We start from the raw sequence: 24,895 nt of genomic DNA on the forward strand, positions 1-24,895 counted from the left end.
TATACCAGGCCATGAGGTTACACATTGTGATTGAATACAATTCTGCTGCTCATGGGAGCCCAGTTGTGAGCTGCTAGATCTGCTCTGAATTTTTATTTATTTATTTACTCATGGGATGTCATGTATGGATGTCACTGGCTAGGTCAGCATTGATTGCCCAACCCTCATTGCCCTTGAGAGTGATGGTGAGTTGTCTCCTTGAACCATGACTGCAAGTACACCCACAGAACTGTCAGAAAGTAAGTTCCAGAATTTTGATCTAGCAATAGTGAAAGAACAGCGATATAGTTCCAGGTCAGGATAGCTTAGAGGGGAACTTGCTGGTGGTGGTGTTCCCATGCATCTGTCATCCTTGTCCTCCTATGTTGGTGAGGTTGCAGGTTTGTGGGGAAAACTTTCCACTGGTTGGAGTCATCCCTAGCACAAAGGAAGATGGTTGCGGTTGTTAAAGGTCAATCATCTCAATCCCAGGACATCACTGCAGGAGTTCCTCAGGGTTGTGTCCTAGGCCCAACCATCTTCAACTCCTTCACCTCCATGATTGCACAAACGCTCAGATCAATTTGCGACTCCTCAGATACTGAAGCAGTCCCTATCCGTGCGCAGCAAGACCTGGTCAACATTCAGACTCGGATTGATAAGTGGCAAGTAACATTCACGCTGGACAGGTGCCAGGCAATGACCATCTCCAACAAGAGAGAATATAACCATTGCCCCTTGACATTCAGTGGCACTACCATCGCCAAATCCCCCACCATCTGGGAGTTACCATTGACCAAAAAATGGAACTGAATCAACCATCTAAATACTGTGGCTACAACAGCAGGTCACAGGCCACTGAATGTCAAGGGGCAATGGTTAGATTCTTCCCTTGTTGGAGATGGTCATTGCCTGGCACCTGTCTAGCATGAATGTTACTTGCCACTTATCAATCCAAGGGAATCCTGCAGAGAGTAAGTCACCTTCTGACTCCCCAAAGCTTGTCCACCATCTACAAGGCACAAATCAGGAGGCTGACTGAATACTCTCCAATTGCCTGGATGAGTGCGGCTCCAACCATACTCAGGAAGCTGAAAAACATCTGGGACAAAGCAGCCTGCTTGATTGGCACCCCATCCACCACCTTCAACAATCGCTTCCTCCACCATCGAGTGTTTTCCTCCTGATTCCCACTGACTTCAGTTTTGCTAGGGCTCCTTGATGCTGTACTCGGTCAGATGGTAGAGGAATTGGATGGCAGGCAAATTGATACAATGGATGTACTGAAATGGCTGGCTATGCTTACAGTGGATAAATCACCTGGTCTGGATGACTTGCATTCCACTTTGCTGAAGGAAGTGGAGGTGGAGATAGCAGAAGAGCTTGCCATAATCTTCCAATCTTCCCTCAATACAGGGGAGGTGTATAAGATTATAACAGATTTAGATTAGATAGCTGATGGTACATGGACGCGGGGAGAAAGATTTAAGGGTTTGGGCAAGAGTTTCAAGGGTGATGTGAGGAAGAATTCTTTTACACAGAGAGTGGTAATGACCTGGAAGATACTGTGTATGAGGGTGGTGCAAGCTTAGATGATGAATGATTTCAGTAGGAAATTGGATAGTGACTTAAGAGAAATAAACTTGCACAACTACAGGGATAGAGTGGGAGAATGAAAGTAATTGGATTGCTCTGCCTGTACTTGATAGGCTAAATAGCCTCCATCTGTGTGGTAGTTACTCTATAACTGTGCCATAGTTATTCTATGATTGTATAGCTGCCCACAATAAGCAGACAAATCCAACCTGACTAAATAATGCCCTTTCAGTCTACTTCTCAATCATCAGCAGAGTGATGGAAGTCACTGTCAACAGTACTATCAAGAGACAACAGAATACTGCAGATAAAAGCAAAAAACTGCGGACGCTAGAAATCCAAAACAAAAACAAAAATACCTGGAAAAACTCAGCAGATCTGGCAGCATCTGTGGAGAGGAGCACAGTTAACGTTTCGAGTCCGAATGACCTTGAATTGACCTTCTGTTGAAGGTTCATTCAGACTCAAAATGTTAACTGTGCTCCTCTCCACAGAATACTGCTGATGTTGGAAATCTGAAATAAAAACAGAATCACAGAATTGTTACAGCACAGAAGCAGACCATTTGGTTCGTCATATCTGCACTGGCTCTCCAAAAGAGCAATTTACCTAGTCCACTCCCCATAGCCCTGCACATTCTTCCTTTTCAAATAATAACCTCTTGAATGCCTCAATTGAACCTGCCTCGACCACACTCTCAGACAGTACATTCCAGATCTCAACCACTCATTGTGTGAACATCTGTCTAATTCAATAATTCAGCCTTGAATAACTACGCTGTGATTGACATGAAAAACTAATGGAGCAATGAGTGACCTTTAAGGAGGAGATATTTCAGGTACAGGCTAGGTACATTCCAATTGGGCACAAGGTAATGGAAGCAAAACCAGGGCTCTTTGACCTCCTGTCTCCCCAAACTCTATCCACGCCATCTATAAGGTACAAGTGGTTTTCTATGGTTCTAAGTCAAGAGTGTGATGGAATATTCTCCACTTGACTGAGTACTGCAACACCATACAACAAGCCTAACACCATACAGAACAAAGCAGCCCACTTGATCAGCACCTCACCCACTACCTTAAACATTCACTCCCTCTACCACAGATGCACCATGGCATCCTGTTATTTTAATTCTTCACCTTGCTCTCATGCTGACCACGCCATCATGCAGTGTTCCAATAAAGCTCAACATCAGCTCAGGGAACAGCACCTCATATTTTGTTTGGGAACTTTACAACCTTCTGGACTCAACAGTGAGTTCAACAATTTTGGACCATATTCTGCCCCATTTTGTTTCCTTTCCTTCTGCAGGTTTTAGTTTTACTCACATTTTTCTCTTGTTTTTACTATCCAACAGTAGCTCTTCATCATTCTGTCATTCACACCTCCTCTTATACTTGTCCCATTACCATTCCATTTTTAGTCGTTTAAATTCTCCTGTCCTTCCACCCTATCACAGACCTTCCTTTTTGTTCTTTACCCACTCTCCCACCTTTCATTTCCTCCCTAACATTTCCCAGTTCTGATGAATGATCATCAAGCTGAAAGGTTAATTCTGCTTTTCTCTTCACAAATGCAACCTGACTTGCTGAATATTTCCAGTATTTTCCTTTATCTTGCAGATTTCCAGAATTTGCAATATTGTACCTTTGTTTTTATGCTCAAGTGCCTTACTCAGAGGTGAGAATGCTAATAACTGAGCCATGAATGACGCCTAAAAAATAAACCCACTGGTCACTGAGACTCCTCTCAATAGCCACATGACTATTGATTCCAACCCAAATAAATTCCCTTGTTAATACTTTTTTTTAGGTGTCATTACAGCAAAAGAACTGTTCCCAATGTGAATAAATTATTAACATTTCATACTAATGTACAATGGGGAGTAACTTAGGACGTGTATTTATATAATTCATACCTTGGAGGACACTCGAGCATTCTCCAACAGAACTCTGGTCCAAACTGCTGGATGTCGAGCCACATATTTCCAGTCCCGACAGACTTCAGCTGTTTTCAACAATGTCTTAGTGTCCAGGTATGTGAAAATACAAAATAATGCTGCTCGCATCTTTAGAACCTCAGGGCTGATAACTTCATTAGATCGGGAGGGGCTGCCCTTCTGGAGTTTGGCTGCTTTGTAACTAACTGGTTTGGCATTACCTAAAGAGAAATACCAAGGACACATAAGTTTCAGAGCCAAAACACTGATATGAATAACGCTATAATAGAATGTTCAAAATGACTAAATTGTACAATGATGCACAGAAATGTATTTTTATGTCCAAACTAGCCCTGGATAATTTTTCTTTTACAATGCCATTGAATGTCAATGATAGATGTTTAGATTCTCTCCTGCTGGACATGGTCATTGCCTGGTACTTGTGGAGCAAACGTTACCTGCCACTTATGGGACCAAGCTTGAATACATCTAGGTCTTGCTGCATTTAAGCATGTGCTACATTATAACGAGGAGCTGCAAGTGGAACTGAACACTGAAATCACAGAAACATAGAAAATAGGAGCAGGAGTAGGTCATTTGGTCCTTTGAGCCTGCTCCGCCATTCAATATGATCATGGCTGATCCTCTATCTCAACGCCATGCTCCCACTCTCCCCCCATACCCCTTGATGCCTTTAGACTCTAGAAATCTATTTCCTTCCTTCTTAAATATATTCAGTGACTAGGCCTTCACAGACTTCTGTGGTAGAGAATTCCACAGGTTTACCACCCTCTGAGTGAAGATGTTTCTCCTCATCTTAGTCCTAAATGGCCTACCCTGTATCCTGAGAGTATGACCCCTAGTTCTAGACCTCCCAGCCAGGGGAAACATCATCCCTGCATCCGGTCTGTCAGAATTTTATTTGTTTCAATTATTGAATTATTGAATTATATCTCCTCTCATTCTTCTAAACTGCAGGCCTAGTCAGCCCAATCTCCCCTCATACGACAGTCCTGCCATCCCAGGAATCAGTCTGGTGAACCTTCGCTGCACTCCCTCCATGGCAAGTATATCCTTTCTTAGGTAAGGAGACCAAAACTGTGCACAATACTCCAGGTGTGGTTTCACCAAGACCTTGTACAGCTGCCGTAACACATCCTTGCTCCTGTACTCAAGTCCTCTCGCAATGAAGGCCAACACATCATTTGCTTTCTTTACTGCTTGCTGCACTTGCATGTTTGCTTTCAGTGATTGGTGTACAAGGACACCCAGGTCCCTTTGCACATCAACATTTCCCAATCTATCACCAGTTAAATATACTCTGCCATTTTGTTTTTCCTACCAAAGTGGATAAACATAGAAAAACTAGGAATAGGAGTAGGTCATTCGGCTCTTCGATCCTGCTCCACCGTTCAATGTGATCATGACTGATCCTCTATCTCAACGTCATACTCCCACTCTCGCCACATACCCCTTGATGCCTTTAGTTTTTTTTTATTCATTAATGGGATGTGGGCATCAATGGCTAAGCCAGCATTTATTGCCCATCCCTAATTGCCCTGTTTAGAGGAACCACATTTAAGAGTGAACCACATTGCTGTGGATCTGGAGTCACATATAGGCCAGACCAGGTAAGGATAGCAGATTTCCTTCCCTAAAGGACATTAGTGAATCAGATGGGTTTTTACAACAATCAAGTCCAGAAATCTATTTCCTTCTTAAATATGATCCGGCCTCCACAACCCTCTATGGTAGAGAATTCCACAGGTTCACCACCCTTTGAGCGAAGAAATTTCTCCTCATCTCAGCCCTAAATTGCCTACCCCGTCCCCTGAGATTATGACCTCTTGTTCTAGACAGTGTCAGAGAAAGCATCATCCCTGCATCCAGTCTGTCCATCCCTTTCAGAATTTTATACGTTTCAATGAGATCCCCTCTCATTCTTCTGAACTCCAGTGAATACAGGCCTAGTCAGCTCAATCTCTCCTTAACAACTTCACACTTATCCACATTATACTGCATCTTCCATGTATTTGCCTTCTCACTCAATCTGTCGAAATCACCTTGAAGCCTCTTAACACCCTCCTCCCCGCACATATTCCCACTAAGTTTCATGTCAGCAAACTTGGAAATATTACATATGGTTCCTTCGTCCAAATCATTGATATATATTGTGAATAGCTGGGGCCCAAGCACTGATCCCTGCGGTACCCCATTAGTCACCACCTGCCAATCCAATAAAGACCTGTTTATTCCCCGTTTCTTGTCTGCTAACCAATTCTCAATACATGCCAAAATATTAACCCCTATCCCTTGTGCTTTAATTTTACACATTAACCTCCTATGTGGGATTTTATCAAAAGTTTTCTGAAAATCAAAATACACCACATCCACTGGTTCTCCCTTATCTATTCTGCTAGTTACATCCTCAAAAAACTCCAGTAGGTTTGTCAAACATGATTTCCTTTTCATAAATCCATGTTGACTTTTTCTATCCCGTTGATATTTTCTAAGTGTCCCGTTACCACATCTTTTATACTAGGCTCTAGCATGTTCCCTGCTATAAGATTGGGCTAACCGGACTGTAATTCCCTGTTTTCTCCCTCTGTCCTTTTTTAAATAGTGGGATTACATTTGCCACCCTCCAATCTGCCAGGTTCTACAGAATTTTGGAAGATGACAACTAACGCATCCACTATTTCCAAGGCCACTTCCTTTAAGACCCTGGGATATAGATTATCTGGCCCTGGGGATGTATTGGCTTTCAGCCCATAGTGCCTAAACTTTTGGGTCAATCATAAATGTGAAATATTGGAATTTTTTCCAAAACTCTTTTACTGTGCTCCTTTCATTTTTTTCTCAGAAGTAGAAAATGAGAGCGCTCCAGCACTATGTTTTTAGCAATACTAATTTCCTTCAATTCCTCCTTCTCACTAGACCCTTGGTTCCCTAGTATTTCTAGGAAGTTATTTATGTCTTTCTCTGTGAAGACAGAACTAAAGTAGTTGCTCAATTGCTCTGCCATTTCCTTGTTTTCTATTATTTCAGACTGAAAGGGACCTACATTTGTCTTCACTAATCTTTTTCTTTATACACACTTATAAAAGCTTTTACAGTCCACTTTCATGTTCCCTGCAAGTTTACTCTCATCTTCTATTTGCTCCTCTTTTTCAATCTCTTGGTCCTCCTTTGCTTAATTCTGAACTGCTCCCAACCCTCAGGCTTGCTATTTTTTCTAGCAGCTTTATATGACTCCTCTTTGGATCTAATACGATCCTTAATTTCTTTTGTTAGCCATGGTCAGGCTATTTTTGTGCCAGAAAGGAATGTTTAACTGTTGCAATGCATACAATTCATTCCTTAAATATTAGATATTGTCTAGTCATTGTCATGCCTGTTAATGAAATTCCCCAATCTATCTTAGCCAACTCACTCCTCATACCATCGCAGTTTCCTTTGTGAAGATTTAGGACCCTAGTTTCAGATTGGACAACTTCATTTTTCATCCTAATGAAGAATTCTATCATGTTATGGTCACTGTTCCCTAAAAGACCCCTCACAACAAGATTATTAATTAAAGGTTGGAAAGGTTCGTCAGACTGGGCATGTTTCCAGTAGAGTTTAGAAGAGTGAGGAGTGATTTGATTGAAGTGTACAAGATCCTGAATGGCCTTGACAAGGTGGACGTGGAAAGGATGTTTCCTCTTCTGGGTGAGTCCAGAACTAGGGAGCACTGTTTTAAAATTAAAGGTTGCCTTTTTAGGGCAGAGATGAGGAGAAAATTTTTCTCTAAGAAGGTTGTGCGACTTTAGAATTCTCTGCCTCACATGGAGGCGGGGACATTGAATATTTTTAAGGCAGAGGTAGATAGATTCTTGTTAGGGAAGAGAATCAAAAGTTGTTGGGGTTAGATGGGAATGTGGAAGTCGAAACACGAGAAGATCAGCCATGATCTCATTGAATGGTGGATCAGGCTGGAAGGGCCAAATGGTCTACTCCTGTTCTACTTCTTATGTTCTTAACCTTTGTCATTGCACAATACCAAATCTAAGATAGCCTGTTCCCTATCAGTTCCTCAATGTTATGGTCTAAAAAACCATCTCGTACACACTCCAGGAATTCATCCGCCACAGTATTATTGCTAATTTGGTTTACCCAGTCTATATGCAGATTAAAGTCACCCAGGATTACGCAAGCACCCTTGTTAAATGCATCTCTAATTTACCGTTTAATGCCACCCCCACCTTATCACTACTGTTTGGAGGCCGACAGACAACTTGCACTAATGCTTTCTATGCTTTTGTTGCTCTTTAGCTCCACCCAGACTGATTGATTTTCTCACTATCACTATTGCACTGATTTCATCCTTAACAATGCTATACCATCTCCTTCTACTTCTTGCCTGTCCATCCTAAATATTGAGGCTGAACAGCTTATCTTTGTTTCTCTCTCTCGTGTCTTCCCGCTCAGGTTCCCGTCCCCCTGCATCTGAGCCACAGCCGGACTAACATCCTTGCGGGCGGGTTTGCTATAGCTGCTGGGAAGAGTTTAAACTAATTCGGCAGGGGGAGGGGACACAGAATGTTAGCGGAATAGAGACACATCATAGTACTGTAAAACAATCAAGTCAGAGGGAGTACAGCTGCAATAAGCTTCAAGGGAGTAAGGCAAGGCTGGATGGCCTCTACTCTAATGCCAGGAGTATTACAGGTAAAACGGATGAGTTAAGGGTGAGGAGGATTGACATGTGGAATTGTGATATAGTAGCCATCACTGAGACGTGGTTGGGGGAAAGGGCAGGATTGGCAGCTCAACATTCCGGGATATAGAATCTTCAGGCGAGACATGGGAGGGGGTAAAAGAGGAGGAGGCGTTGCATTATTAGTTAAGGAATCAGTTACTGCAGTAAGGAGAGATGATATCTTGGAGGGGGCATCGAATGAAGCTTAGGAATAAAACAGGGGTAACAATATTATTAGGTGTTTATTATAGACCTCCAGATAGTCAGCGGGAAATTGAGGAGCAAATATGTGCGCAATTTGTGGAGGTGTGTAGAAACAATAACAGTAGGGTAATTATATTAGGTGATTTCAACTTTCCCAACATTAATTGGGATAGACATAGTGTTAAGGGCTTGGATGGAGTAGATTTCTTGAAATAAAAACAAAAAACTGCGGATGCTGGAAATCCAAAACAAAAACAGAATTACCTGGAAAAACACAGCAGGTCTGGCAGCATTGGCGGAGAAGAGTTGACATTTCGAGTATTCATGACTGTGGAAGGGTCATGAAGACTCAAAACGTCAACTGTTTTCTTCTCCGCCGATGCTGCCAGACCTGCTGAGTTTTTCCAGGTAATTCTGTTTTTGTTTTAGATTTCTTGAAATGTGTACAGGAGAACTTTTTAGGTCAATATGTAGAGGCTCCAACAAGGGATGGTGCACTGCTCGACCTAATTCTGGGAATGAAGCTGGACAGGTGGCTGAGGTGGTGGTGGAGGAGCATTTTAGTGATAATTGACAAGTTGCAAAAAAATGTTTTGGATTAGGGGAGAGTGGATTTTAGTAAAATAAGGCAGGACCTGGCCAAGGTAGACTGGAAACAGTTACTTATGAGGAAATCTACAGAGGAATAGTTGGGGGTGTTCAAAAAGGAAATGGGGAGGGTACAGGCTCAACATGTTCCCTCTCGGGCGATAGGAAGGAGTAACAAGCCCAGAGAACCATGGATGACCAGAGATATTCAGGTTACGATGAGAAGGAAAAGAGAGGCTTTTAGAAGGTACAAGGGAAGCAAATCAATAGAGGCATTAGTGGAGTACAGACAGTGCAGGGTGGAGCTTAAGAAAGCAATTAGGAGAGCAAAGAGGGGATATGAGAAAGCTCCAGATGGTAAAAGTAGGAAAAATACCAAGATATTCTATAAGAATATCAATGGGAAGAGGATAACCAGGGAAAGAGTAGGGCCCATAAGGGACCAAGGGGGCAATCTATGGGTGGAGCCAGAGGACATCACTTGAGTGTTGAATGAATACTTCATGTCCGTCTTCACCCAAGAGAATGACGATGAAGGTATCGAACTTGGGGAGAGAGCCTGCAAGGTTCTTAAGCAAATTGATATGGGGAGTGACAAGGTATTGGAGGTGTTGGCAGGCTGAAAAGTGGACTAATCTCCAGGTCTGGGTGATTTGTGTCCCAGACTGCTGAGGGAGGCAAGGGAGGAGATCACAGGGGCTCTGACCCAAATGTTTAATTCCTCTCTAGCAACGGGGGAGGTGCCAGAGGACTGCAGAACAACTAATGTGATTCTGCTATTTAAGAAGGCTTGTAGCGAAAAGCCAGGGAACTACAGGCCAGTGAGTCTCTCGTCAGTGGTAGGGAAACTATTGGAGAAAATTCTGAAGGAGAGAATCTATCTCCACTTGGAGAGGCAAGGTTTGATTAGGGATAGTCAGCATGGCTTTGTCAGAGGGAGGTCATGCCTAACAAATTTGATTGAATTTTTTGAGGAGGTGACCAGGTGTGTAGATGAGGGTAGTGTAGTTGATGTAGTTTATATGGATTTCAGCAAAGCCTTTGAAAAGGTCCCACATGGGAGACTTATAAAGAAGCTAAATGCACATGGGATAGGGGGCAATTTGATAAGATGGATTCAAAATTGGCTTAGTTGTAGGAGGCAGAGGGTGATGACAGAAGGATGGTTTAGTGCCTGGAAGCCAGTGTCCAGTGGCGTACCACAGGGATCTGTGCTGGGTCCCCTATTATTTGTCATTTATATAAACGACATAGATGACTATGTGAGGGGCAGGATTAGTACATTTGCGGATGACACAAAGATTGGCCGGGTGGTTAACAGTGAGGTTGTGTGTGTTGGGCTACAGGAAGATATAGATGGGATGGTCAAATGGGCAGATAAGTGGCAATTTAACCCTTAAAAGTATCAGGTGATACACTTTGGAAGGAGTAATTTGACAAGAAAGTATTCAATGAAAGGCATGGCACTAGGAAGTTCTGAGGAACAAAGGGACCTTGGCATGTGTGTCCATAGATCTCTGAAGGCAGAGGGGCATGTTGGTGGGGTGGTGAAAAAGGCATATGGGTCACTTGCCTTTATCAATCGAGGCACAGATTACAAAAGTAGAGAGGTCATGTTGGAGTTGTATAGAACCTTGGTGAGGCCACAGCTGGAGTACTGTGTGCAGTTTGATCGCCACATTATAGAAAGGATATGATTTGATTGGAGGGGGCGCAGAAGAGATTCACCAGGATGTTGCCTGGGATGAAACACTGAAGTTATGAAGAGAGGTTGGATAGACTTGGGTTGTTTTCCTTGGAGCAGAGAAGCCTGAGGGGAGACCTGATCGAGGTGTACAAGATTATGAGGAGCATGGACAGGGTGGATAGGGAGCAGCTGTTCCCCTTAGTTGAAGGGTCAGTCACAAGGGGACATAAGTTCAAAGTGAGGGGCAGGAGGTTTAGGAGGGATGTGAGGAAAAGCTTTTTTACCCAGAGGGTGGTGATGGTCTGGAATGCACTGCCTGGGAGGGTGGTGGAGGCGGGTTGCCTCACATCCTTTAAAAAATACCTGGATGAGCACTTGGCACGTCATAACATTCAAGGCTATGGGCCGAGTGCTGGTAAACGGTATTAGGTAGGTAGGTCAGGTGTTTCTCACGTGTCGGTGCAGACTCGATGGGCCGAAGTGCCCCTTCTGCACAGTAATTCTGTGATAAAGTCCCAGATTCCATCATTCTTTGGTATGTCCTGTCCCATCACCAAGAGTGGCTCAGTAGCGCCACTGCTGGCCGAGTCCTAAATGACATAGCAGATGCGGCTGGGGGTCAGGGAACCAACAAGAGGGACAAACATACTTGACCTCATCCTCACCAACCTGCCTGCTGCAGATGCATTTGTCCCTGATCGGGACTGATGTCCTGGGGGGAATATTTGCTCGAATGGTTGGGGGATTTAAACTAAAATGGCAGGGGGTGGGAACCTATGCAAGGAGTCAGAGGAGGGGAAATCAAGGACAAGAACAAAAGACAGAAAAGGGAATAAGAAAAGTGATAGGCAAGGAAATCAAGGGTAAGAATCAAACAGGACCTCAGTGAAAAATAGTGGGAACGGGACAAGTTATGTTTAACACAAGGCGCATTCGCAATAAAGTGGATGAACTAACCGCGCAAATAGATGTACAGGTATGATATACTCGGGATTACGGAGACATGGCTGCAGGATGAACAGGGATGGGAACTGAACATCCAGAGGTATGCAGTATTTAGGAAGGACAGACAAAAAGGAAAAGGCAGTGGAGTTGCATTGCTGGTTAAAGAGGAAATTTATGCAATAGTGAGGAAAGATATTAGCTCTGACGATGTGGAATCTGTATGGGTAGAGCTGAGAAACACGAAGGGGCAAAAAACATTAGTAGGGGTTGTATATGGATCCCCAAACTGCAGTGGTGATGTTGGGAATGGCATTAAACAGGAAATTAGAGATGCATGTAATAAAGGAACATCTGTAATTATGGGTGACTTTAATCTGCATATAGATTGGGCAAATCAAATTAGTAACAACACTGTCGAGGAGGAATTCCTGGAGTGTATACGGGATGGTTTTCTGGACCAATATGTTGAGGAGCCAACAAGAGAACAGGCCATCCTAGACTGGGTATTGTGTAATGAGAAAGGAATAATTGTCAATCTAGTTGTGTGAGGCCCCTTGGGGATGAGCGACCGTAATATGATAGAATTCTTCATCAAGATGGAGAATGATGCAGTTGATTCTGAGACTAGGGTCCTGAATCCTAACAAAGGAAACTACGATGGGATGAGACGTGAATTGGCTATGATGGATTGGGAAACGATACTGAAAGGGATAACAGTGGATAGGCAATGGCAAACATTCAAAGAGCGCATGGGTGAACTGCAACAATTGTTTATTCCTGGGATGGGAACCTATGCAAGGAGTCAGAGGAGGGGGAATCAAGGACAAGAACAAAAGACAGAAAAGGGAATAAGAAAAGTGATAGGCAAAGAAATCAAGGGTAAGAATCAAACAGGGCCTCAGTCAAAAATAGTGGGAACAGGACAGGTAATATTAAAAAGACAATTATTTAAGTCTTAAGGGTTTGTGCCTTAACACGAGGAGCACTCTGCCGCAAAAGTAAAATAGGAAAGGGGCCAAACCATGGCTTACAAGGGAAATTAGAGAAAGTATTAGATCCAAGGAAGAGGCATACAAATTGGCCAGAAAAAAAACAGACCTGAGGATTGGGAGCACTTTAGGATTCAGCAAAGGAGGACCAAGGGATTGATTAAGAAGGAGAAAATAGAGTACAAGAGAAAGCTTGCGGGGAACATTAAAACCGACTGTGAAAGTTTTTATAGGTATGTGAAGAGAAAAAGATTGGTGAAGACAAATGTAGGTCCCTTACAGTGTGAAACAGGGGAATTTATAGTGGGGAACAAAATAATGGTTGACCAACTAAATACATAGTTTGGTTCTGTCTTCACAAAGGAGGACATAAATAACATACCAGAAATGTTGGGGAACACAGAGTTTAGTGAGAGGAAAGAACTGAAAGAAATCAGTAGTAATAGGGATATGGTGTTGGGAAAATTGATGGGATTGAAGGCCGATAAATCCCCAGGACCTGATAATCTACATCCCAGAGTGCTTAAGGAAGTGGCCCTAGAAATAGTGGATGTATTGGTGCTCATCTTCTGAGATTCTATAGACTCTGGAACAGTTCCTATAGATTGGAGGGTAGCTAATGTAACCCTACTATTTATAAAGGGAGGTAGAGAGAAAACAGGGAATTATAGACCAGTCAGCCTGACATCGATAGTGGGGAAAATTCTAGAATCCATTATAAAAGATTAAATAGCTGTGCACTTGGAAAACAGTGGCAGAATTGGACAAAGTCAGCATGGATTTATGAAAGGGAAATCATGCTTGACAAATCTACCGGAATTTTTTGAGAATGTAACTAGTAGAATTGATGAGGGGGAGCCAGTGGATGTGGTTTATTTGGACTTTCAGAAGGCTTTCGACAAAGTCCCACATAAGAGATTAACGTGAAAAATTAAAGCGCGTGGGATTGGGGGTAGTGTATTGAGATGGAAAGAAAACTGGTTGGCAGACTGGAAATAAAGAATAGGAATAAACAGGTCTTTTTCCAAATGGCAGGCAGTGACTAGTGGGGTGCCTCAGGGATTGGTGCTGAGACCCTAGCTATTCACAATATGTATTAATGATTTAGATGAGGGAATTAAATGTAATATCTCCAAATTAGCAGATGACACAAAGCTGGGTGGGAGGGTGAGCTGTGAGGAGGATGCAGAGATGCTTCAGTGTGATTTGGACAAACTGAGTGAGTGGGCAAATGCATGGCAGATGCAGTATAAAGAGGATAAATGTGAGGTTATCCACTTTGGTAGCAAAAACAGGAAAGCATCTGTGGTGCCCTTGGCAACTATAGGGAGCCCACTCAGTATTGAAAGGGTGAATGGAGAAATTGAATTAAATGCTTAGGCCTAAGAGAAAAATACTGCAATCTTGAAGAACAATAGCATATTGTCTGACCATTATAGCAGGATGGGCCTTGAGACATTCCATTTGTCTCTCTCTTGGGCCGAATGTAATCAAAGTTGTGATAGTCAAATTATAAACAACAGCACTTGTGGTGCAGGAATGGAAATTTACTGGAACATGGATTGGTCAGTTAACATTTGCAAATAAGTGGATTGAGATGTGCAAAATTTACTGATTGGTTGTAAAATGCTTTTAAGTAAGTGTTTGTGTATTCTGCTTTGAGACAGTACAATAGCTCTCGCTGTATTGTGCACAAGTAATAAATGGGGTTTCTACGTATGAAATGATGCCTCGGTGTGAGTAATCTCCGACACACTTGAATGGCTATAAATTGAGAGCAAGGAATGTATAACGAGACCTGGGTGTCCTCGTACACAGTAAGTATGCAGGTGCAGCAGGCAGTAAAGAAGGTAAATAGTACATTGGCCTTCATAGCCAGAGGATTCGAGTACAGGAGCAGGGATGTCTTGCTGCAATTGTACAGGGCCTTGGTGAGACCACACCTGGAATATTGTGTGCAGTTTTGGTCTCCTTATCTGAGGAAGGATGTTCTTGCTACAGAGGAAGTGCAGCGCAGGATTACCAGACTGATTCCTGGGAAGGCGGGACTGACACTTGAGGAGAGATTGAGTTGATTAGGATTATATTTACTGGAGTTCAGAAGAATGAGGGGGGATCTCATAGAAACCTATACAATTCTAACAGGACTAGACAGGGTAGATGCAGGATGTTCCTGATGGTGGGTTCAAAGTCTGAGGATACGGGGTAGACCATTTAGTACTGAGATGAGGAGAAATTTCTTCACCCAGAGAGTGGTGAACCTGTGGAATTCGCTACCACAGAAAGTAGCTGAGGCCAAAACATTGTATGTTTTCAAGAGGGAGTTAGATATAGCTCTTGGGGCGAAGGGGATCCAGGCATATGGGGAGAAAGCGGGAGCAGGCTATTGGATGATCAGCCATGATCATAATGAAGGTGGAGCAGGCTCGAAGAGCCGAATAGCCTACTCCTGCTCCTATTTTCTATGTTTCTATGTTTTTATGGCCACCGCATGAGACAAAGTCCCGCCTTCACATTGAGGATAACCCTCCATCGTGTTGTGTGGCACTACCACCGTGCTAAATGGGATAGATTTCAAACTGATCTAGCAACTCAAAACTGTGCATCCATGAGGCGCTGTGGGCCATCAGCAGCTGCAGAATTGTACTCAAACACATGCTGTAACCTCATGGCCTGGCATAGCCCCACTCTACCATTACCATCAAGCCAGTAGATCAAATTTGGTTTCAGCGAATGCCAGGAACAACACCAGGCACACCTGAAATTGAGGTGTCAACCTGGTGAAGCTATAACACAGGACCAGTTGTGTGCCAAACAGCATAAACAGCAAGTGATATACAGAGCTAAGCGATCCCACAACCAACGGATCAGATCTAAGCTCTGCAGTCCTGCCACATCCAGTTGTGAATAGTGGTGGACAATTAAATAAGTCACTGGAGGAGGAGGCTCCACAAATATCCCCATCCTCAATGATGGAGGAACCCAGCACATCAATGCAAAAGACAAGGCTGAAGCATTCGCTACAATCTTCAGCCAAAAATGCTGAGTGGATGATCCATCTCGGCCTCCTCAGGAGGTCCCCTGCATCACAGGTGCCAGTCTTCAGCCAATTCGATTCACTCTATGTAATATCAAGAAATGGCTGAAGGCACTGGATACTGCAAAGCCTATGGGCCCTGACAATATTCCGGCGATAGTACTGAAGACTTGTGCTCCAGAACTTGCCGCGCCCCTTGCCAAACTGTTCCAGTACAACTACAACACTGGCATAATCCCAGCTATGTGGAAAATTGCCCAGGTATGTCCTGTACACTAAAAGGACAAATCCAACTGGCCAATTACCGCTCCAGCAATCTACTCTCGATCATCTGTAAAGTAATGGAAGGGGTCATCAACAGTACTATCAAGTGGACTTGCTTAGCAATAACCTGCTCACTGACGCCCAGTTTGGGTTCCGCCAGGGCCACTCAGCTCCTGACCTCACTACAGCCTTGGTTCAAACATGGACAAAAGAGCTGAACTCCTGAGGTGAGGTAAGAGTGACTGCCCTTGACATCAAGGCCGCATTTGACAGAGTGTGGCATCAAGGAGCCCTAGCAAAACTGGAGCCAATGGGAATCGGGGGAAAACTCTCCGCTGGTTGGAGCCACACCTAGCACAAAGAAAGATGACTGTGGCTGTTGGAGGTCAGTCATCTCAGCTCCAGGGCATCACTGCAGGAGTTCCTCAGGGTAGTGTCCTCAGCCCAACCATCTTCAGCTGCTTCTTCAATGACCTTCCTTCCATCATAATGTCAGAAGCGGGGATATTGACTGATGATTGCACAATGTTCAGCATCATTCACGACTCCTCAGATACTGAAGCAGCCCACGTCCAAATGCAACAAGACCTGGACAATATCCAGGCTTGGGCTGACAAGTGGCAAGTAACAAGTGTCAGGCAATGACCATCTCCAACAAGAGAGAATCCAACCATCGCCCGTTGATGTTCAATGGCATTACCATCACTGAATCCCCCACTATCAACATCCTGGGGGTTACCATTGACCAGAAACTAAACTGGGCTAGCCATATAAATACAAGAGCAGGTCAGAGGCTAGGAATAGTGCAACAAGTAACTCACCTCTTGACTCCTCAAAGTCTGTCCACCATCTACACGGCACAAATCAGGAGTGTGGTGGAATACTCCCCACTTGCCTGGATGAGTGCAGCTCCCACAACACTGAAGTAGCTGGACACCACCCAGGCAAAGCAGCCTGCTTGATTGGCACCACATCCACAAACATTCACTCCCTCCACCACTGATGCACAGTGGCAGCAGTGTGTACCATCTACAAGATGCACTGCAGGAATTCACCAAGGCTCCTTCGACAGCACCTTCTAAACCCACGACTATTACCATCTAGAAGGACAAGGGCAGCAGTTACATGGGAACACCACCACCTGGAAGTTCCCCTTTAAGTCACTCACCATCCTGACTTGGAAACATATAGCCGTTCTTTCACTGTCGCTTGGTCAAAATCCTGGAACTCCCTCCCTAGCAGCACTGTGGGTGTTCCTACACCACATAAACTGGAGTGGTTCAAGAAGGCAGCTCACCACCATATTCTCAAGGGCAACAAGGGACGGGCAATAAATGCTGGCCAAGCCAGCGAAGCCCACACCCTAACAATTTGCTCAATACCACTTCTCTGGTAATTGTAATTTTCCGGGGTTCCTCCCTCCTTTCTATTTCCTGATTTACAACATCTGGGATGTTACTTGTGTCCTCTGTAGTGCAGACCGAAGCAAAATATCTTTTTAATTTGTCCGCCATCTCTCTACTTTCTATTATCAATTCCCCAGACGCACTCTCTGCAGGACCAACACTCACTTTGTTAACACTTTTCTTATTTAAATATCTATAGAAACTCTTACTATCGATCTTTATATTGCTAGCTAGTTTTCTCTCATACTCTAATTTTTCCCTCCTTATTAATCTTTTTATCATTTTTTGCTGTTCCTTATATTCTTTCCAATCTTCTGACCTGTCACCCATCTTTTTCTTTAAGTTTGAAACTGTCTTTAACTTTTTTAGTGAACCGCAGATGGTGGGCCCTCCCCTTGGAATTTTCCTTTCTCATTGGAATGTGTAGAATATAACATGTCATACATGAATATTGGTTTCAATAGTTTCACAATATCAAGGTAGAGTGTAGTACTTACTCGTACTCAGTCGATAAGCTCTGACACGATTCGATCCAAATTTCTGTAGCTCTGCTGAACTTTTACTTTCTGGTTCCCATGCTTCCGCCTCAGATTCTGTTGTTCTGGATCCTGCATCTGACACATCACCTTCTTCTCCCTCTGTGCTGTTACGATACGGCCTCTGGTGCCAATTTTCAACAGCTTGCCTCCGTAGTGCTGAACTCCGGGACATGGGATCCCTGATGCACCTACCCGCTGAGTTGCGGCTTTGTTTATGATAATAGATCCTCTCAGGAGCCTGTTCCATGTGCTGCATATCTACAGATGGTGTGAAACTGTCACTATCATAGCATCGTGACACATGTGCTACTGGTTTTGATCTAGTGGAAACAGTACCAAAACAAATAAGAAAAGTTAATAGATCTCCTTAGCTGAAAAATGTTCCAATAAATCATTCATTATATTAAATATCATTGATTAACCGTTAGTTCTATAATATAGCTCCCAATTATAAAGAACAAATTGCATGGATAAGTACATAAAAAGGAGAAATAATGTATCATTTAACCAATCAAGCTCATTTTTCCAGCGGAAGCTGTGTAAAACAGCAGTACCATCCAGCCATGAGCATCTATGCTGCCACTTTGGAGATAACAAATCCCACTGCCCCACTTGCTTCCCATAATCTCATCAATCCAAAATTAATCCCATTTTCCATCTCTTTTTTAGAAGAATGAAAGGTGATCTTATTGAAACATATAAAATATGAGGCTTGACAGGGTAGATGCTGAGAACAGGGGAGAGATCTCATCCTGAGTGACACACAGCCAGAGTGGGTATTGGCAATTTGGTGCACAGTGGGAATTCAGTGCAGAGGGGAAGAGGTGCTCTTTGCATTTTTTCCTTGCTATCCAACTTCTTAAATCTTCAGAGAGTGGTCTTGCCCTGCTGCAGCAGTAGAGGCTACAAGGGAAAAGAGTGACTGGTAAGTAGTGGGTAAAGTCGGGTAAGTATTTACTACTTTAATCGCTTATAATTTAAGGTCTTTTTGTGGTTTATAGTTTGTATATTCTATAGTAATGAGGATCAGGAAAGAAGGGCCCTAGAGTAACTGATTTAAAAGGTTTAATTTAAAGGGATAAGCCATGGCAGGAGAGCCGTGGTGTGCTCCTCGTGCTCCATGTGGGAAGTGGGGACATTTCCAGTGCCCGGGACCAGCATGTATGCAGGAAGTATGTCCAGCTGCAGCTCCTGGAAGCTCGGGTTTCACAGCTGGAACAGCAGCTGGGCACACTTTGGAGCATCTGCGAGTCTGAGAGCATTGTGGATAGCACATTTAGAGAGGTCACACCACAGATGAAGGGACTTGAGGAAGGAAGGGAATGGGTGACCACCAGGCAGTCCAAGAGAAACAGGCAGGTAGTTCAGCAGTCCCCTGGGGTCCCGCTCGCAAATCGATATTCCATTTTGGATGAGGTCGCTGGTTCCTCCAGGGAGTGCAAACAGAGCCAAGCTTCTGGCACCATAAGCAGCCTGTCTGTACAGGAGGGGAGGAAGGGAGGAAGGGCAATAGTAATAGGGGATTCTATAGTCAAGGGAACAGATAGGCGCTACTGTGGCTGTCAACGTGACTCCAGGATGGCGTGTTGCCTCCCTGGTGCCAGGGTCCGGGATGTCACTGAACAGCTGCAGGGCATCCTGAAGGGGGAGGGTGATAAGGCAGAGGTCATGGTACATGTTGGTACCAATGACATAGGCAGAAAGGGGGATGAGGTCTTGCATCAAGAATTCAGGGAGTTAGGCAGTCAACTAAAAAGCAAGATCTCTCGGGTTGTAATCTCTGGATGAACGCTGGAGAAGTAGTAGTGGGGAACAAAGAAATGGCAGAGGAACTGAATAGGTACCTTGCGTCAGTCTTCACAGTGGAAGACACGAGTGACATCCCCAAAATTCAAGTGAGGGGGCCGACGGGGTCGGGGGTTGGAGGTAATGGTGGCCATTACCAAGGAGAAGGTGCTAGGAAAACTGAAAGGTCTGAAGGTGGATAAATCACCTGGACGAGATGGATTACACCCCAGAATTCTGAAGGAGATAGCTGAAGAGATAGTGGAGGCATTAGTGGTGATCTTTCAGGAATCACTGGAGTCAGGGAGGGGTCCAGAGGACTGGAAAATCACTAATGTAATCCCCTCTGTTTAAGAAGGGAGTGAGGCAAAAGACAGGAAATTACAGGCCGATTAGCCTGACCTCGGTCGTTGGTAAGATTTTAGAGTCCATTATTAAGGATGAGATTGCAGAATACTTGGAAGTGCATGGTAAAATCGAGCAAAGTCAGCATGATTTCATCGAGGGGAGGTCATGCCTGACAAATCTGTTAGAATTCTTTGAGGAGGTAACGAGTAGGTTAGACAAAGGAGAGCCAATGGATGTTATTTACTTGGACTTCCAGAAGGCCTTTGTAAAGGTGCCGCACAGGAGGCTGCTCAGTAAGATAAGAGCCCATGGTGTTAGAGGCAAGGTACTAGCATGTATAGAAGATTGGCTGTCTGGCAGGAGGCAGAGAGTGGGGATAAGGGGGTCCTTCTCAGCTTGGTGGCCGATGACTAGTGGAGTTCCGCAGGGGTCAGTGTTGGGACCACAACTTTTCACTTTATACATTAATGATCTAGATGAAGGAACTGAGGATATCCAGGCTAAGTTTGCAGATGATACAAAGATAGGTGGAAGGACAGGTAGTATTGAGGAGGCAGGGAGGCTGCAGAAGGATTTGGACAGGTTAGGAGAATGGGCAAAGAGGTGGCAGATGGAATACAACGTGGGCAAGTGTGAGGTCATGCACTTTGGTAGGAAGAACAGAGGCATCGACTATTTTCTAAATGGGGAGAGAATTCAGAAATCTGGAGTGCAAAGGGACTTGGGAGTCCTAGTCCAGGATTCTCTTAAGGTTAAATTGCAGGTTGAGTCGGTAGTTAGGAAGGCAAATGCAATGTTGGCATTTATTTTGAGAGGACTAGAATATAAAAGCAGGGATGTGCTGCTGAGGCTTTATAAGGGTGAGGAAGAGAGATCCAAAGACTCACAACCTTCCGGAAGAAACAAGTTCACTTCATCTCTGTCTTAAATGAGCGACCCCTTCTTCTTAAACAGTGACCCCAAGTTCTAGATTCTTCCACATGAGGAAACATCAACCCACAAGTTACCGTGTACATCTCTGACAGGCCCTACTTTTTTTTCTTAGTTATTCTCTTACTCTTAACATTCTGGTAAAACATCTTAGGATTTTCTTTGATTTTATCTGCCAATTTTTGTATCCTCTCTTTCACAGAATCACACAGTGCAGGAGAGGCCCTTCAGCCCATCGAGTCTGCAACGACACGTGAGAAACACCTAACCTACCTACCTAATCTCATTTACCAGCACTTGGCCCATAGCCTTGAATGTTATAACGTGCCAAGTGCTCATCCAGGTATTTTTTAAAGGATGTGAGGCAACCCACCTCCACCACCCTCCCAGGCAGTGCATTCCAAAGCAATGTCCTCTGGCTCCACCCATATATTGCCCGTTTGGTCCCTTATGGGCCCTACTCTTTCCCTGGTTATCCTCTTCCCATTGATATACTCATAGAATATCTTGGGATTTTCCCTACTTTTATCAGCTAGAGCTTTCTCATATCCCCTCTTTGCTCTCCTAATTGTTTCGTTAAGCTCCGTCCTGCATTTTCTGTACTCCACTAATGCCTCCATTGATTTGCTCTTTGCTTTCCTAATTTCCATTTTTACTTCACCCCTGTACTTTCTATACTCCTCTGGACTTTCTACAGTATTAAGTCTTGTGTGACTGTCATGAGCTTTCTTTTTTTGCTTTATCTTGGCCTGTATGCTTCCAGTTAACCCAGGGGGCTCTAGATTTGGCAGTACCACCCTTCTTCTTTTGTGGTCATGACTACACTGTGCCCGTAGAATCTCGCCTTTGAATGCCTCCCACTGATTTGACAGTTTGTCGTCCTAATAACTGTATCCAGTCCACTCTCACTAGCTCACCTGTCAGCTTTGTAAAATTTGCCTTCTCCCATATTATGGTCACAATCTCCAAAATGGTCCCCACTGCTACTTCATCCACTTCCCCAGCTTCATTTCCTCAGACTAAATCTAGAATTGCGCCCCTCTCATTGCGCTTGTTACATGCTGGCTAAAAAAGCTCTCTTGAATGCAGTTCAACAATTTTGCACCCACTGTGTCCTTCACACTGTTCATACCCCAGTTGATAGTCAGGTAGTTGAATGCCCAACAATACTGCCCTATTGTTTTGCACTCAGAAATCTGTCTACATATTTGCTCTTCTAACTCCCTTCCACTATTCGGGGGTCTATAGTACATTCCTAGCAGTATGGCTGCCCCTTTTTTTTATTTCTGAGCTCATATGGCCTCATTTGATGCTTCATTTAGTATATAATCCCTCCTCACAGCTGTAGCTTATTCTTTAAACAATAATGCTACACCCCAACCTTTTTTATCCCCCTGTCGGTCTTGCCTGAAAACTATATATCCAGGGATTTTGAGCTTCCATTTTTGCCCCTCCTTAAGCCAGGTTTCGATGACAGTGATGATATCATTTTGCCGTTTGTCTATTTGTGCCCTCAGCTCATTGGCTTTATTTACGGTGCTCCTTGTATTTACATAGATACTTTTTAACACTGCCAAATTCCTGTGCTGTACACTTTTTAACCCATGCTGCTTCTGTCTTTCAGAGTCACTCACTAATTCTCTATCTAGTTCCCTGCTCTGAATTTTCCCTCACGTTCCCATTCCCATGCCAATCCAATGTCCTTTAGGTAAGGAAATCTGCTGTCCTTACCTGGTCTGACCTACATGTGACTCCAGACCCAATGTGGTGACTCTTAAATGTCTTCTGAACAAGGGCAATTCGGGGTGGGCAATAAATGCTGGCCTAGCCAGCGATGCCCACATCTCATGAATTAATTTTTAAAAATCTAGTTTAAACCACCCCGCCAATAGCACCAGCAAATCTCCCTGCAAGGATATTCATCCCAGTCCTGTTCAGGTATAGACCATTTGGCTTGCACAGGTCCCATCTTCCCCAGAACCAGTCCCAATCCAATGCCCTCCCTCCTACACCAGCTTTGCAGCCATGTGTTTGGTCACTCAATTCTCCTATATCTATACTCACTTGCACATGGGCACTGGGGTAATCCTAAAATTATTGCTTTTGAGTTCCTGCTCTTCAATCTCCTTCCTAGCACCCTAAAGTCTGCTTTCAGGACCTTATCTTTCCTACCTGATTGAAAACAGCGCGAGAGGAGAGGTGATTGGGAGATTGAAAACAGCACGAGAGGAGAGACGGTCGGGAGATTGAAAACAGCGCGAGAGGAGAGGTGATTGGGAGATTGAAAACAGCACGAGAGGAGAGGTGATTGGGAGATTGAAAACAGCGCGAGAGGAGAGGTGATTGGGAGATTGAAAACAGCGCGAGAGGAGAGACGGTCGGGAGACTGAAAACAGTGCGAGAGGAGAGGTGATTGGGAGATTGAAAACAGCGCGAGAGGAGAGACGGTCGGGAGATTGAAAACAGCGCGAGAGGAGAGGTGATTGGGAGATTGAAAACAGCGCGAGAGGAGAGGTGATTGGGAGATTGAAAACAGCACGAGAGGAGAATCAGTCAGGAGATTGAAAACAGCGTGAGAGGAGAGGTGATTGGGAGATTGAAAACAGCGCGAGAGGAGAGTCAGTCGTGAGATTGAAAACAGCGCGAGAGGAGAGACAGTCGTGAGATTGAAAACAGCGCGAGAGGAGAGGTGATTGGGAGATTGAAAACAGCGCGAGAGGAGAGTCAGTCCGGAGATTGAAAACAGCACAAGAGAAGAGGTGATTGGGAGATTAAAAATAAAAGGAGGGGAAGCTGAAGAGGAGCAGCCAGTGTGTGAGTGGCCCAGTGAAGGAGTGGAGCTTGAGGCTTTGGCTCGAGAGGCTTCGGCAAGCAGAGGCTGAGGACGAACTTGTTCTCAGTGAGGTAGGGCTGGGTTAGTTCCTTTAATTAAATTAGGAGTAGGTAATGGAGGCAGCAGTTAGGGCAGTCGAGTGCTCCAAATGCAGCATGTAGGACGTCTGGGACAGCACAATTGTCCCTGATGACTACACCTGCAAATGATGCACCCAGCTGCAGCTCCTGCCAAACCAATATAGGGAACTGGAGCTGGAGCTGGATGAACTTCGGATCATACGGGAGCCAGAGGCAGTAATAGATAGGAGTTTCAGGGAGACAGTCACCCCTAAAAGTCAGGAGGCAGGAAGCTGGGAGACTGTCAGGAGAGGGAAGGGGAATAGACAGAACAGAGCAGAGCACCCCGGTGGCCGTTCCCATCAACCATAGGTACACCGTTTTGGATACTGTTGGTGGGGACAACCTACCAGGGACAAGTTGTAGTGGTCGCGTCTCTGGTACCGAAACTGGACCCTCAGCTCAGAAAAGAAGGAGGGAAAAGGGGAGAGCAGTAGTGATAGGGGATTCGATAGTTAGGGGGACAGATAAGAGGTTCTGTGGGAGAGATCAAGAATCTCGGATGGTCTGTTGCCTCCCTGGTGCCAGGGTCTGCGATATCTCAGATCCAGTTCTCAGTGTTCTCAGGAGGGATGGTGAGCAGCCAGATGTCGTGGTCCATGTAGGGACCAATGACGTGGATAGGAAGGAGGAGGAGGTCCTGCAAAGAGAGTTTAGGGAGTTAGGTGCTAAGTTGAAGGACAGGACCTCCAGGGTTACAATCTCAGGAGTGCTACCCGTGCCACGTGCTAGTGAGGCTAGAAATAGGAGGATAATGCAGCTAAATACATGGCTAAGGAGATGGTGCAGGAGGGAGGGCTTCAAGTTTCTTGACAACTGGGCTCTGTTCCAGGGAAGGTGGGACCTGTTCCAACGGGACGGTTTGCACCTGAACTGGAGGGGGATTAACATCCTTGCGGGTAGGTTTGCTAGTGCTGCTCTGGGGGATTTAAACTAGATTTGCAAGGGGAGGGGAACCAGAGTGTT

The 24,895-nt window shown here is 44.5% G+C and overlaps 1 protein-coding gene across 1 annotated transcript in view; it reads right to left on the reverse strand.

The window, feature by feature from the left end:
- fbxo41 (F-box protein 41) overlaps window positions 1–24,895 on the reverse strand; it is a 302,145-nt gene that overhangs the window by 192,086 nt on the left and 85,164 nt on the right. Inside the window, exons 8-9 of the mRNA XM_041192053.1 lie at window positions 17,873–18,234; window positions 3,494–3,735 (exon numbers count right to left, since the gene is read on the reverse strand). Of these exons, the coding sequence (XP_041047987.1) occupies window positions 3,494–3,735; window positions 17,873–18,234 (604 nt within the window). The remainder of the gene's footprint in view (window positions 1–3,493; window positions 3,736–17,872; window positions 18,235–24,895) is intronic.

The sequence above is a fragment of the Carcharodon carcharias genome, chromosome 1 (genome assembly GCF_017639515.1).
Source record: "Carcharodon carcharias isolate sCarCar2 chromosome 1, sCarCar2.pri, whole genome shotgun sequence".
Classification (NCBI taxonomy): Eukaryota; Metazoa; Chordata; class Chondrichthyes; order Lamniformes; family Lamnidae; genus Carcharodon; species Carcharodon carcharias.